This window comes from Tachypleus tridentatus, chromosome 9 (genome assembly GCF_004210375.1).
Source record: "Tachypleus tridentatus isolate NWPU-2018 chromosome 9, ASM421037v1, whole genome shotgun sequence".
NCBI lineage: Eukaryota > Metazoa > Arthropoda > Merostomata > Xiphosura > Limulidae > Tachypleus > Tachypleus tridentatus.
In genome coordinates, this window is record NC_134833.1 from 119,634,578 (window position 1) to 119,650,239 (window position 15,662).

Sequence of the window (15,662 nt, forward strand, 5' to 3'; positions counted from 1 at the left end):
AACGTGCCCCAAGGAAATTTACTTTAAACTGAGTGATTGCCATAATATCTCAAATTTAAGCCTATCCGCCATCGTATCTAATTTTGAACTCCTGACCAAATAGAAGGCAGCTTGTAAACAGCACACTGCCATCTATACTAAAGTGATTTACTGTCACTGTTATAATGCACCCACAACATAGAGAGATAAAGTGCAGAGATTATTTTGTGGTAATGCACAGATTCAAATCCACTTCGGTAGCTCCAAAATTTAATTTTCTACTACAAGGCTAACCTATGCCCCATAACTTTGTTTATTTAATGTTAGGCATAACTAAAACACAAAACGCACACCTTTTCCCTTTACTTTTGGTTTACGTTTTACCCAAGTTTCTTTGATGATACAATTTTTTAAAATGAAAGTTCACTGACCTTGAGGCATGTTTTTGAACATACTTTTACAGCTATACGAAAAAGATCGCAGATCATAAAATGGCTACAAAGGTAGAGGTAGTATGTCACTGTAGTTGTACTGCGATAGCTAACCTTCACAAATGCATGTACTCTAATATTAAATGCTAATTATGTTACCTCAGATGTGCAACCTAAGAGAATTATCACAGAGTACAAACCTTTTATGTGAATGAATTCAGTTGTTTCTATTCGTTTCACAAAGAGTAAAGTATTTTGTAAATGTTTCCATAGTCTTCGTATAATAGGAGTAGCCAGTTATGAAGTAAGATGTGATAATAACAACAAAGAAAACAATTTAATTCTATTCATTTTTTCAATTTCGTTCAAAACTTTTATTAACATTAATTGAAACAATGATATTTACGAACTTAACATGATCAAGATAATGAATGTTTTTGGTTACCATGGAAAATATTAATTTTATTCGTTCTTCATATTTTCTTGAAACTTAGAATACTAGTTTGTTTTCGAATTTCGAGGAAAGTTACTCCAGAGTTTATTGCACTAGTCGTCCATAATATTGAAGTAATAGTATAGAAGATAGCTAGTCAACACCACTCGTTCTTTGACAATGAATAATAGGAATAACCGTCACGTTATAATATTCCCCACAACTGTGAGGGCAATTTTACGGAGATGAAATTCGAAACGGCCCAGCATGGCTAGGTGGGTTAAGGCGTTCGACTCATAATCTGAGGGTCGCGGGTTCGAATCCCCGTCGCATCAAACATACTCGCTCTTTCAGACGTGGGGACGTTATAATGTTACGGTCAATTCTACTGTTCGTTGGCAAAGGAGTAGTCCAAGAGTTGGCGGTGGGTGGTGATGACTAGCTGCCTTCCCTCTAGTCTTACACTGCTAAATTAGGACAGCCTTTGCAGATAGCCCTTGAATAGCTTTGCGCAAAATTCAAAAACAAAACAAACTTAAAGTTGTAGAGCTTATTTAATATTCATGAAATAAATTACGTACTAGATGCCCGGCAAGAAAGTTAGTATCCATGGGGAAAGTATACACGAACAGTAATTATTTAACTCACTTACCAGATTTTACTTTTCAATCTTGCTTTAACGCAAGATCTTTGTTTCTCACTTGAACTTCATGCAAAGCAATATGCAGCTAGTCAATACTATTCACCACCAATTCCTGACTAATGAATTATAGGGTTTTTTGAGACATCATGACGCCCCACGACTAAAACGGGAGAGCATGTTTGGTGATGGAATTCGAAATCTTAATCCACATATTGTAAGTCAATGTCCTAACGTAGTCTGTGTCAGACCCCTAATAACAGTAAAGTATGTTTTAATAAGGAAAATAAATTCTAATCAACTCTCAATTGAGACATCAATAACAATAATTTGTTTGTTGTTGAAGTGCATGCAAAGTTACCCGAGGGTTACTTTCATTCACGAGGACCCTAGTTATGGAGAGACAGACCACCAACTAGCAACTCATGGCTTACTTTAATCTTATACGACTTAACTGTCACTCTCATAATGTAGTCACAGTCCAAAAATGTGGAACATGATTTCATTTTTCACTTCTTGTTGTTGCTGGGGGATTGATCACCATAACCATCAAGCCATGCAAAATACAAAATCTACACTCAGTGGCCACTTTATAAGGCACACCTATCTAGTACCAGTAGAACCCCCTTTTACCTCCAAAATGGTATGAATTCTTTGCAGCATGGATCTAACAAGGTACTAGAAGTATTCCTTAGGAATTCTCGTCCATGCTGACTCAAAAGCATCACGCAGTTCCTGCAGATTTATCTGCCACACATTCATGCTGTAAACCTTCCGTTCCATCTCATCCCAAAGGTGCTCTATTGAATTGAGATTGGAGACTGTGCAGCAGGTCACTGAAGTTGTTGTCACGTTCGTGGAGCTAGCTTGAGATGATGTGTGCTTTGTGACATGGCACATTATTCTGCTGGAAGTAGTCATTGGAAAACAGGTAGACTGTGGCCATAAAAGGATGCACATGATCAGCAATAATGCTCAGGTATGCTGTGGCATTCAAATGATGCTCAATTGGCATGAAAGGGTCTAATGTATACCAAAAAACATTCTCCACACCATTATACCATAACCCTGTGATGTTCACATAATCACTGTTGTAAAAAGTATTTGTAGTCATTTCCTGTGAAATTTCTCATTAACAAGGTGTTTTCACCCACAGAATTTCCACTCACTGATATTTTTTTGCACCATTCTCTGTAAACTCTAGAGATTGCAGTACATGAAAATTCCAGCAGGTCAGCTGTTTCCAAGATGCTAGAACTACCACACCTGACACCAACAAGCATTCCATGGTCAAAATTGGTTAGATCATGCACTTTCCCCATTCTAATGTTCGGTTGAACAACAACTAAACCTCTTAACCATGTCTGCATGCTTTACATATTGAGTTACAGCCACATGATTTGCTCTTTGAATAATTGCATTAAAGAGCTGGTGTACCTGATAAAGTGGCCACTGAGTGTATATCTCAACCAGAGGCAAAATAATGTTTATGGGTGGTATGGCAAGGAAACAAAGTTTGTTTCTTGGATACTCCAGAACCTTTAGTACACAAATATAGAATCCATATAATGGTAGCAAATTTCACGTGGAAGTTATGAGTATTTGAAAAGATACAGGGTTCAGAATGGCCCTATTACTTTGCTAGCAACAATCACATACATACTAATAGAATATTTTTATTTTTTATTCACAAATAAAATTATGTAACCTTTCTCCATTGCCTGAGTTTTGAGACACTGTTCTTGATTATATGATCTGGCAGAAGGCTACTACTATAAAAATTGCCCTTGTGAGTAACAGAACTATTTTCAAGGGCTACTACAGCATAATTGGACTTAACAGACGGATCTGCCTCAATAAGGTCTGTCAGAAAATCCACTACAATTAGATTTACAGCAGTCATACAGCTTACAAATTGAATATCTTAGAATCTTGCACATGCAGGTAATAAAGACAATTGATAATCACACACCAAAACGAAGTACTGCCAGTAACTATGCAGTTTCTACTGAGGATGTGGCTAGTCATAACTTGATCAGCTTTGTTCGACTTGAAAAGATAAATCCTAGATACTTTACATCCAGTTTCTGCCACTCAGATGCTTCAAGTTGAAGAAAAGATCCTGCGTTAAAGATATTCCAGTTTAAGTTTTGTTAATACGAATGATACCTCTAGTTGTGCTACATTTTGACTATTGAGTTTATATGATTTCTAATTTTTCAACAAAGGTTTTAAAGCCTTCACTGTTTGCTCATTTTAGACATGATAAATTTACCACAGTTCAAATGCAGTGTTAACTGGTTATTGAGCTTTGATTTTAAATTTCAAATTAGGAGTGCCACACTTTTCCTTTAATATCTGTTGCCAAATCTATTATTTTGAAGTGTTCAATGTTTGGCTTCTTCCTTAAGTCATTGTTTAAATTGTTTTAAGTTCCAGAGTTGTTGAAAGGGTTGTTTTACAGAAGCTCCTTGACCCTGATAGCTAAGTTTGTGTTGTTGACCCAATGTATCCATGTTTAAAGCATAGATGCATGTATTAGTACATCAGTGATCTTTTTGAAGGAACTATTTTGTCTTCAAAGAGGAAGAAATTATATATTCATTTGTTCAGTTTGAAGATAACTTTTAAACTGAGTTCGGGATAGTTTGTTTTGGAATTTTGCACAGAACTACATGAAGGCTATCTGCACTGACCTTCCCTAATTTAGCAGTGTAAGACTAGAGGGAAGGCAGTTACTCATCACCACCCATTGCCAACTCTTTTACCAACAAATAGTGGGATTGACCATCACATTATAATGTCCCATGGTTGGAAGGGCGAGCACATTTGGTGTGATGGGGATTCAAACCCACAACCCTCAGATCATGGGTTGAACGCCTTAACCCACCTGGCCGTGTTGGGCCTTGGGGATAAGTTAATTAAAGAATGTCGTTGAATTTTCATTCCAATTTGATGTCTTGAAAATCACTGAAAAGTAACATAAAGGTGAAAGAATATTTGGGAATGTTGAAGTCTGGAACCTTAAGGTTGTAAACTTTAACATATTCAAAAATACTTTTGTTGTTGAATGCTAAATAGAAGACATTTTTAATCATTTTTTAATACTGATTATGTTGTCACAAAAACTACAATGAGTTGGTAAACTTTCTATCAATTAAAATGCTTATTAATTTTTTAACTTAGGTATGAATGTGCTTACATGATATTACAGACGTGATTTTGTGTGCAACCATGTAAATTTTAATATATTTAGTATTTAATTTAGCTAATTATGACATTATTTCACTATAACTCTAATTTTAAGTTTGTATAAATCACAGCTCTTTCATATTTAATTAATTTACATTCAGTTTTAATTTTGTATTATACTTAGTTTGGCATTATTATATTCAGTTTTAATCATTTAATTTACTGGGTTTTGAGCCTGTATGTTTAATATGGTTTTTTTGTTTGTTCACATTCAAACACTATGATACCAGACATGTCACCCAAGGATACGACAAATATTTTTTTCAGAATTACATGAAATGCTAGGAAAGGACTATCTGTGTACAGTTATTCCTAATTGTAAGCAGACAGTTAATATTTCACACTGCAAACTTTTTCTCATGGAATAGTGGGATTTGATCACTTTTATATCAGCTGTTCCAACTGTCGACACAAATCACTCAGCTACATCCAGTTTGAGATAAAGAATTGACATTTTCAAAACTGTTTGTGCAGGTGTTGTGGGTTTAATTAATGCCCTTATAAAGAAGATATAAGTAGCAATACACTTGCTTTAATCATTGCTTAAGACTGTTTTCATAATACAACAAATATTACAAACAACTCAGCCATGCTTCTGTGCCTTCTCCTACCCTTAGATCATGTAAAGAGATAGTATAATGTATGCTGCAAGTTATTACAGGATGAGAGTTAATCTTTCCTTGAATATCTAAGATGAAAGTGGTCACTGAACAAGGTAATCTAAAACTGTTGAATAATGTAATTTGACTTTGCTCTGACTTAAAAGTGCGATGAAAATGCACTTCCCTTCTACTTCATCAGCTAGCAAACACATGTATTAATAAAGATTTCTTCGTTGTTGTACACTTCATCATTTTCCTTTTTTGTCCATGTTTGATTTATTACCAAACAAGAAGCTTTTCCAAATCTTTCATAATTAATACTTACTATACATCTCCAGTAATACCACAGAATTACTGTTTTTGTTCACACTCCAGTCAATAAATGTTATACTTATCACCTTCTGAGGCAATTAAAATGGATATATTAAATGTTATTTATTTTCTAATTATAATAACTTGTTATTTAACGTATGTTTTCATTTCTTAATATAAATGTTGAAACATTTTTGTGCTTTAGAATAACATAAAGGAGACTTAGTAATTGTTTCTTATCAAAGTACAATAAATAACCTTAATATCATAAATATAGTTTCTAATTGTAGATACTTCCATACAAAAAAATTGTCAATACAGTATTTATTATTAATCTACAAGTTTTGGACTTTATATATACTCTTCAAAAAAAGAAATGCAAAAGGCAAAATTTGAGACATATTGTTAACAAGTTTATTCTGGGTTGTTCTGTATGACATGTGTGAAACTTTGCACATTCACTGCTGAACATCCAAAGTCTGCAAAGGCAAAGTTCACGCTCACTAGTTGAAGTTTAACGTCACTCAACGTCAATAACGAGTATGCCCCGTGAGCATCAATAACTGCTTGGCATCTCCTGCCCATGGAAGCGATGAGATGATGAATCACATCCTGTGGAATGGCTGTCCACTCAGCCTGCAAAGCTGCTGCAAGCTGAGGTAGAGCCTGCGATTGAGTTTGTCGCTGTCGCAGACGTCGGTCCAACTTGTCCCAAAGATGTTTGATGGGGTTTAAATCTGGTGATCTGGAGGGCCAGGGAAGAATGTTGATGTTGTGGTGTCTCAAGAAGACAGTGGTGAGTCGGGCTGTGTGAGGACGGACGTTGTCTTGTTGAAAACGCCGCTGACTTGTTGAACATGGAGCGAATCTCGTAGACCATTGAGTACGGTTTGATCGAAATCACCATGATGGTTGAGGCAGTAGACGTGCACATGGGTCCTAAGAATCACACGAGGTCTGCCAGATTGTGGACGGCTACAACCATTGTGCTTCAGTCAGTCTTGCGTAACTGTATTGCGCGGTCTGAGCTTGTAACGTTATTACATATATTTCTCTTTAAAATAACAAAAAAATCCATTCCTCTGTTTTCAAAGTGCACAACTTTTATTGTTTTTTTTTCAGTGCCTTAAGAGTATATATATAATATTATTAATTATCTAAAATTCTTTCCTTTATAATGATTATAGGTTAAGTGCAAAGCATGTTTCACAAAATGTTGCTAACTCCAAACAGTGAATTTTCTGATCTGCAATCCAGCATGCCAATTATTAAGCTATATCTGTCCATAACAGGAACAGAAACCTTTTGATTAACTGTCACTAAAAACAATAACATATCATAGCATTTTAATACTGAAATGTTAAGAAAACTAGTGTCTTCATTCACACCAACAACTGACAGGTAGCAACTGTTATACTGCAAGTGAATATAATTCATTGAAAATAATATTGATATAATACAAGAAAGTGTTTCACCAAGCAACAGTAGAAGTAGTTCAATTATTATTCATAATCAATTGTTGTTTTGAGTATATTTACATAATCTGATATAGGTTAAAAAAAATCATAACATACAGTATCATTGTAATGTAGTTTATTCATTATTCATAACCAATTCTTGTTTTCAGTACTTTTACAGAATATGACATAGGTTAAAAAAATTCATAAAATGCAGTATCATTGTAAAGTAGCTGGAATCATACAAGAATATTTTAATGAATACACTGACATTTTGTACGGTTTCTCTTCCATTTTGATAGTTCTTTTATATAAGCCCAATATGCCAACCACGGATTTATAAAGTCGTAAGCTTCACCTTTCTGACATGGTTGTCCAGGGTGGTGGCTCCTACAGGGATTATTCCAATAGCTGAAAATACTCCTGTAGTTCTTAGATTTCAAATTATTCTGACACTGTTTAACACAATGAAACCTACAACTCTGATTACCAACTTTACTGTTGTAACTACAACATCTGTTTTTTCTGGAAGAGTCCACTGAATGGTAATGTTTAGAATATCTTCTCTTGTCCATTAGACAAACATGATGTCTCTTACCCATTGTACCTCTTTGTGAGTTGTTGCAGGTCTGATATTCACAAAGATGTCCAACTTCTAATGGTCTAGATGCATCTTGCATCTTACAAGACTTACTAAAGTCTGATGCAAGAGAGTGACATCTAACATTTTGTTCAAGAAACTGTCCAGTTTGTATAGGTTTAAATCTTTCATTTATGTTTCCATATGCATACTGTTGATCACTTTTCTGTTTTTGAACAGGTGATTTAGTATCTACCTTCTTGCAAATTGGAAAATATTGCTGAGTCCTATAGATATCAAAATTTCTTCTCCTTTCTTTCAAATCCAATTCTGAAGAACCTTGTTTATCATTCTCACCATGATAATTATGCTCAGAGTATTCTTTAAAACAGGATATTGAACAATTTTTATCTCCAAGACTATTTCTGACCTTACTCATAGAAGCATTTCTTTGACTAGAGGAAGCATAATTAGATGTTTGAGGACACTTATAAAGGTTAACTTCAGGCACTTCCAGATGTCCATCAGTTTCAGAATACTGGGTGTCATTCAATGTTGAGTGCAAAAAAGTGTCAGATATATCACTGTCTTCATCATTTGTGCTTGCTGACAAAACACTTCCTTCACTGAAGCTACCACTACTAGATCTCTTTGCAAAGCCACTAGAGTTCTTAATTAAGAGGTTTTCAGGACTTTTATGTTCATTATTCATTTTGTCATCATACAAATACTGATTTTCATCATTAGTATTATCAGAATAAACTGATTTTGCATCAATACATTTCACCTCTGATTCTGAAACATTTAGAAGAACAGATTCCTTGACACTTGCAACAGTGGTGTGATTTCTATCCATACTAAACTGTTCAAGCTTTAAAGGTTGGGTTTTATTTTCTTTGTCAGCTGGTTTGTCTCCAAGAATGGTTGACACCTCTTCAGTTTTTAAACTGGTAGTATGATTTTCTGAGAGAGAGTTCACAGAACCACAAAACTCTTTGTTATAAATTTTACTTTCACTCTTTTCAGACTCGAGCGTGTTACCTTCTTTGATGGACATGTTTGTAGATTTTTGTTGTAAAAGATTCTGATTTACAGAAGAGATAAAGTCATGATTTTTAAGTTTGAGAAATAAATCTATATTCTGAAGCTGTTCTTCTGAAAAGTTTTCAGATTTTAATTTTGTAACACAAAGATCTTTAGTTTCATTTTGTTGGGTCTTTATAAACTCATCATAAGATGCAACTGCTTCATTATAGGTAAGATATTGGGAAGTTAAATCTGACTTCTGTAATAACCCACTCAAATCTGCTTTACTTTTAACATCTAATGATTCAAGTGAGGCTGGGGACAATGCATGGAGAAAGAATGGTGGTGTTCCTTCACTTGCAGAAGTCACCTGGTTATTATAAGAATCCCCATTTTCTGATTTTTGATCTGCATTTATTAAATTTTGTTGACAATTTTTCAATTCCTGATTATTTTCAACATGGAAATATTGAACGTCTTTATCAGCATAAGGACTATTTTTATCTTCATCCACCTCTGAAACCTTATCATTCAGTACATGTTTTACATCAACAGGAATTTTCTGGGCAATAGTCAGACTTGCTTCTAAATCTGTAGATAATTTGTTTACAGAATCAGGATTTTTATCAGTCACTTGAAGGTTTTTGAAGTCCATTGTACTTTTGCCATTTTCATCTTTTATTTCCTTGGAATGTTCTGAAGAATCTTCTTGTTGGGATTGACAATCAGGTAAGTTTTGGTTAGGAGACGCATGAGGACTTTCAATTTTATCATAAAGTTCAGCACATAATTTAACTTCAGAATGACTATTACAGTCTGTTTTTATCATTCCTTGAACAAATGACTCTTTCACACTGTTATTTGAGATATTTTCTTCTTCCAAAGCTTCTTTTAAGGAAATGGATAGTGAAGAAATAGAGGTAACTTTAGTATCAGAGTGTTTTGGCAATGTTCCAAGTTTTGCAGAACTGCCATCAGAATGTTCAAAAGTCTTTAAAGATTCACCATTACCATCATTCAGAAGATCATTTTGAATTGAAATTTGGTTACCTGGTTTCTCTGTTGTCCTGGCTTTATTCCCAGCAGTAGAGTCATGATTATTGAATTCTTGTTCATTGCTCAACTTATTTAATGAACTTTGTTTGATATGATGCACTTCAGTATTTCTATCAAGAACTGTTGCATAATTCCACAAGTTGTTTGGTATGGGATCTATTTATGAAAAAAAAAAATTTTTAAAAGAGGAACAGCAGCAAAGTTTGTGTACACACATACATATATGTACACACACACATGCATGCATAATCTGCAATGAAAAATAATGAAACTCAAAGAAAAAACACCAAAATGCATAACACAGAACTTACACTGTGCAAAGTGTCATTGATAAATAAAATATAAAGAAACAATTTAACATAACTATTGGAGAGAAAATACATCCTGTTTCTAATCCAATGGTAAAGGCTAGTTAAAGCATACTAAACAATAATCACTGATAAAATGGTTATGTAAAATCTCATGACTAATTTCAGCTACTTTTTTTTGAAGCCCAGTTATCTGACTTTGAGCCTCTACAAACCAAAATACTATTCACTATGTTAGTTCTAAGAATAATAAGCAACTGGAGCATAAAAGTGATGAAATATTTCACCAATAACTGGACTGATAACCCCACTTTGAACTTCAAGCCTGTTCTCTAAAGAAAGTGTGTTGATGACACAACCCTTATTTTTAATCATAAATATCATATTCCACACTTTCTTGACTATCTTAACTTGCAACACTCCTCTATACATTTCACTCGTGAAACTGAGATTAATAGTTGTTTCCTCCTGGATGTTTTGGTTAATTTTGATACTAATGTTTTTTTGTATTTGTTTACTTCTGTGGTCAGATTTACAGGTCTTTTCACCCACACACTGCAAGGTCTCTTACACTGGTGGAGCTAAATGTCACCTTAAGGTATGAGCATTTGAATATATGGTTTTATCTATAAAAACTGGAAGAAGAGTTACAAATCGTTCCAACTCTGTTATTTTCCATCACAATACAAAAAAGGGGCACCAGAAGTCTTTCCTGAACTTTAAAATCTTCCCAACACCTGACATGGAACTGAACTTCTAATAAAAATTCTTCCATCTCTAAACAATACGCATTACTTATTTGATTTAAATCTTTTTTAATATGACTTATTACATATTGTTCCTTCTCTCCTATCCTTTTTTTGTATTCAAATAGTTTATTACAAATTTTATTGCATTACTATTATAATCACTACTATGTGTTTTTATATCTCTACCTTACTGAAGATGGAAGTCTGAAATATCTAATACATGCTTCACGTAATTACCTATTTAAAAAAACAAACTGATTAATAGTTAAACTGGACAAGGTTTTAAGTACACTCTTTACCAGCCTATTACAAGTTTCTAGTGAGAAGAGTTTTTATCATAACTTTTGTTCCACATTTATGGCTTTATTTCTACATTAGGTTAATTAAAAGTAAAAATTTTTAGTTTTATAATAACATTTAATTACACTAGTAACTCTGAAAGATCATATTTCATTAGCTTTGATGTTATAAAGCTTGATTTTGTAAATCTCAGTCAAAAATAAAAATTTAAATGAAAATCATGAAAGCGACAAATTAGAGATTGTCAAACTGTGGTACAAGAACTAATGTTGGTAGTATACAAAACAATAAAAGTAAAAATTATGCTTTTGTAATAACCCCACTTTGCATTTTCCAGGTACATATAACCAACTACTTTTCCAAAACATGTTTTTGTAGTGTTTCTTTAATAGTTTTGGTCAGACATTATAGAAAGTACAAATCAATATCTAACACTGATTGAAAAACATTAAATGCTTTTTAAAACTTCTTACTTGTGTGAATCTGCATTCTCCACTCTGATTTCATGGCAAAATAAAAATGAAGGTTGAATATTGACCTTGACCTTTGCTTTAAATTTACAGAAATCATACCAAATATTTTCCAACATTGACCAAAAAAAAGTATATATCCTTCCCATCAATTGGTAAAACAATTTTTACTTTATTTAATATTAGGCTCGAATGCCACTTGAAAAACAAAGTGGTGTGTGACATTTTAGTTCCAAGTTTATACATTGTCTACTTTTTTTCAGTAAATATGTTTTAACACTAATTAGTGTTTAAAAATATTTAAGGGGGAAAAATTGAATTTAACAGGAAGTGGTACAGTCAAGGTTTGCAAACTGAATATTAGTTTCAGAGTCATACTTGTTCCTCTCATGAACCATAAAATTCTTCTTACCCTCATCTACTATAAAGTTATCAATAGTGAATGCAGTTTTATTATTCTCACAAATCCTCAGTTGCTCCTCATTTTCAGCTTGAGAATCACAAAGTATTAAGGACAGCATTATTATTATCACTTTCACAAATCTTCAGTTTATCATAAAATTATCACTGGTAATATTAATATCACTGTTACAGTTGGTAAAAACATGTAAAGTACTCGATGTACAAGTCATCACCAACCTACAAGCAGAACCCATATATTCCTCTGCACAAGAAATGATTTAAATTAAATTGTGTGCATGTGTGTGCACACACACACTTCCTGTCAGTAGATAAAGACAAACTTTTCATCCTAACTATAACAAATATCATTATGATTGGTTTAGAGTTTTAATTTTAAGCAAAAGGATATGTAAACACTGCAGTACTCACCACTCTGTCAACATTTTAAGGCAATTTGAAATAAGGATGATGAGCAATTAAGGATTTGCGAGAGCCTAATTGCAAAACTGAAAGAAAAACGTTATCTTCTAACATCTAGGTGCATTGATTCCTTGTAACTCTGGCATGTGGTACTGCATTACAAAAACACAATTACTTGATCAAATACTTTGGAGCTGAAACAGGACTTCCAAAAGATTTTTTTAAAGATCTTACAAGTTTCAAGATTCATAAAGGTTTTATTCTGATGTTTTTTTTAAAGAAATAATTAAAAATTCTTACTTTTTCTGGCAGATTTTAATTAATGATTTTTATGTCTTCCTACATTCTTCAAAACTTTCCTATACAATTTTTCATGGTTTCCAATCAATGGCATATGATAAAAGTATCTTTCCATTTACTAATAACTGTAACAAACTTGTAATCATGCTCATTGTTTTCAAACTGTTTACCAGAAGGGTTCATTTAACATACATATTGACTTTCAGGCTCATCTGATAGCTATTTAAATAATTTTTTTAAATTTCTTTTTTGTGATTTTCTCCATCTATTCAACAAGTTAGTTAGGTCTGATGTAAACACACTTAAAATAGTGGCCTTGATGGTGAAATGAAACCTGCTGCAGTGAAGTGCAAAATGACTTAACTGAGCCTATTTCATTTGGTTCCAGAAAAAAACAAAACATTTTTCTCATCATACTACATAATTTAAATAAAACAAAGTGATAAATCAAACATCTTTTTTTCTAGCAACATATTACCAACCTAAGATTTTATAGCTTTGTTCCATATCTATCTGAATTTCTGCTCGATTTATACCGTTTGATAGGTTTGTTTTGAATTTCGTGCACAGCTATATGAAGGTTATCAGCACTAGCCGTCCCTAGATTAGCAGTACAAGACTAGAGGGAAGGGAGCTATTCATCACCATCCACTGCCAACTCTTGGGCTACTCTTTTACCAACGAATAGTGAAATTGACCGTTACATTATATCGCCCCACAATAACAAACAAAAACATTTTTCTCAGTTTAACTGTTTCCAATACTTTTTTCCAGTTTACTTGAAGATAAAAAGTAATGACTGAACAAATTTATTTTCTATAATATTCTAAGTTAATAGTGCAATTTTATCCTCAAGGTTACATTTATATCAGATAAAATTAGCAAGACCATTTCTCCTCAGACTGAAAGCAGTTTTGTATTCCAGTTATTAGTTTGTAACATTTTTATGTGTTATATTTTTATAAAACTAAATGCTTTTGCACATTACACCTACCTGGAAGTTTGTATATATCTAAATGGCCTTTGCTTTGTAAGATCATTAATTGTTCAAGTTCTTTCCCTTCACTTGCTAAAGTTACTGCCAATCCCTGTGTTCCTGTAAAGTTACTGTTTATTATTAATTATATACATAAATTCATAAAAACAGATATGCTGAGAATGAAACTTTAGAAATGTAGAAATACTAAATGAAATACTGCATGATGATTCTCTCACTTTTGTTTGTAGTTTTCAGAGAATTTTTTTTCCATTAAACCATTTAAACTTATTTGTAACAATAAAAGATTTTATCTCATTAGAAATTGCAACTGTATACACACACACACACACACACACACACACACATATATACATACATATATATATATACAGGCCTGTGTTCTTCTGTAGTTAAAATACTAATTTATTTAAAATCTCATTTTTCTCCTTCCAATACGAAGATCAAGAAATGTATTTTCCAACAATAGAAATATTTGTTACCAAAACGCCCTGCTCTGCCAATCCTATGTATGTACGTCTCTACTTCCCAAGGTACATCCAAGTTTACCACCAAGTTCACATTTTCTGCATCAATTCCTCGTGCAGTCTGTGTAAAAATGTAAATTTAAATACTTTGTGTCAGAAACAGCTTAACACTTCAAAATCATAAATTTAACTCAAGTTAAAGCAATATGCTCACTGTACACCTGTGCTTTCAAAATTTTATACATTTTAACTTCAGGTAAAAATATGTTTTGGAAGTAATTAACCTATAAAATTCCTTATCCTGAAAATAAAAACATGTTTGCTTTATGATGGAATGTTTACATTTTAATGTTAAAATGAAAAAAACAAACAAATATTTCATGTCAGAAATTTGCGATCTTAAATTACATGTTTATTGTAATTAAGTAAAGTGGACATGAGAAAACTGTTATTTCATAAACTGAAATAATCTTTAAAAATAATTTGAAATAATAGTATTGCATAATATCATTAGTTTTAAAACTATTTTTACAATATGTTAAGTTATTTTTTGTGCAAATAAGTCAAGTGAGGTAGACAATACAAGTAAAGAGATTATAATTTATTTGTTTAGTATGTTATTTTTCCTTTTAAATTTTTAAATGAACACATTATTGGTTTGGCATAAGCAAACAATTATAGTAAATATCTCTTGCATCAGAGCTTAGGTGGCACAAGTCTAGAATTGTTTATTGTAACAGATAAATCACTGAAGACATACATGTACGTAATGTATGATGAAAAAGTGGCCATGGATTGACCATGTGGTAAAGCATAAGTAACAAAATTCAATTTTTAACTTTTGTGAAAGAATGTCAGAGTTAAATAATATACATTTTACATAGCATACAAGATCAGTTGAAACTAGAACTCGAAGTTTAAAATTCTTAAGCTGGTTCATGGTCTCTAAACGATCACATTGCTCTTGACTGCCACTTATAAATGCTGTTGGCCACCCTTTCTTCAACAACATATCAGAGAGACTCTCAGCCCTAAGAGAGAGAGAAAGAGAGAGAAAAAAAAATCTTTTCAGGATGTGAAAGAAAGTTAAAATGACACTCACAACCAAATTTCAACTGAACTGAAATAATCATTTCATATTATTACAATACAAAAACAGACATAACTTCTGCACCAGAGAAAGTATCCTCTTGAAACTAACTACATTTAGCAAATGTACTGAGTGAGAATGAAAGAAAGCTAAATTTTTAAGTATGAAACAATCAATGTTTTCCTATCAAAACACAAACCATATACCCAAAAGTAACGAGTTATATGTATTTTCTTCTAACAGGAAAAATCTTCATTAACCTCTTCTATACAGCATAAAATGAGGACTACGATCTCAATGTTGGCATGAATTTGGCTATGTATTAGGGAATTTGTTTAAATCTGTCACATTTGGGAATCTTTCCTGAGGTTATCTTTGCCAATCTGAACAA

At 32.8% G+C, this 15,662-nt stretch overlaps 1 protein-coding gene across 1 annotated transcript in view; it reads right to left on the reverse strand.

Annotated features, from left to right (window-relative positions):
* Window positions 1–7,227: 7,227 nt before the first annotated feature.
* Window positions 7,228–15,662, reverse strand: part of LOC143226196 (uncharacterized) — a 38,448-nt gene continuing 30,013 nt past the window's right edge. The window contains exons 7-10 of the mRNA XM_076456845.1: window positions 15,071–15,212; window positions 14,197–14,302; window positions 13,712–13,813; window positions 7,228–9,924 (exon numbers count right to left, since the gene is read on the reverse strand). Coding sequence (XP_076312960.1) covers window positions 7,361–9,924; window positions 13,712–13,813; window positions 14,197–14,302; window positions 15,071–15,212 — 2,914 coding nt within the window. The 3' untranslated portion in view covers window positions 7,228–7,360. The remainder of the gene's footprint in view (window positions 9,925–13,711; window positions 13,814–14,196; window positions 14,303–15,070; window positions 15,213–15,662) is intronic.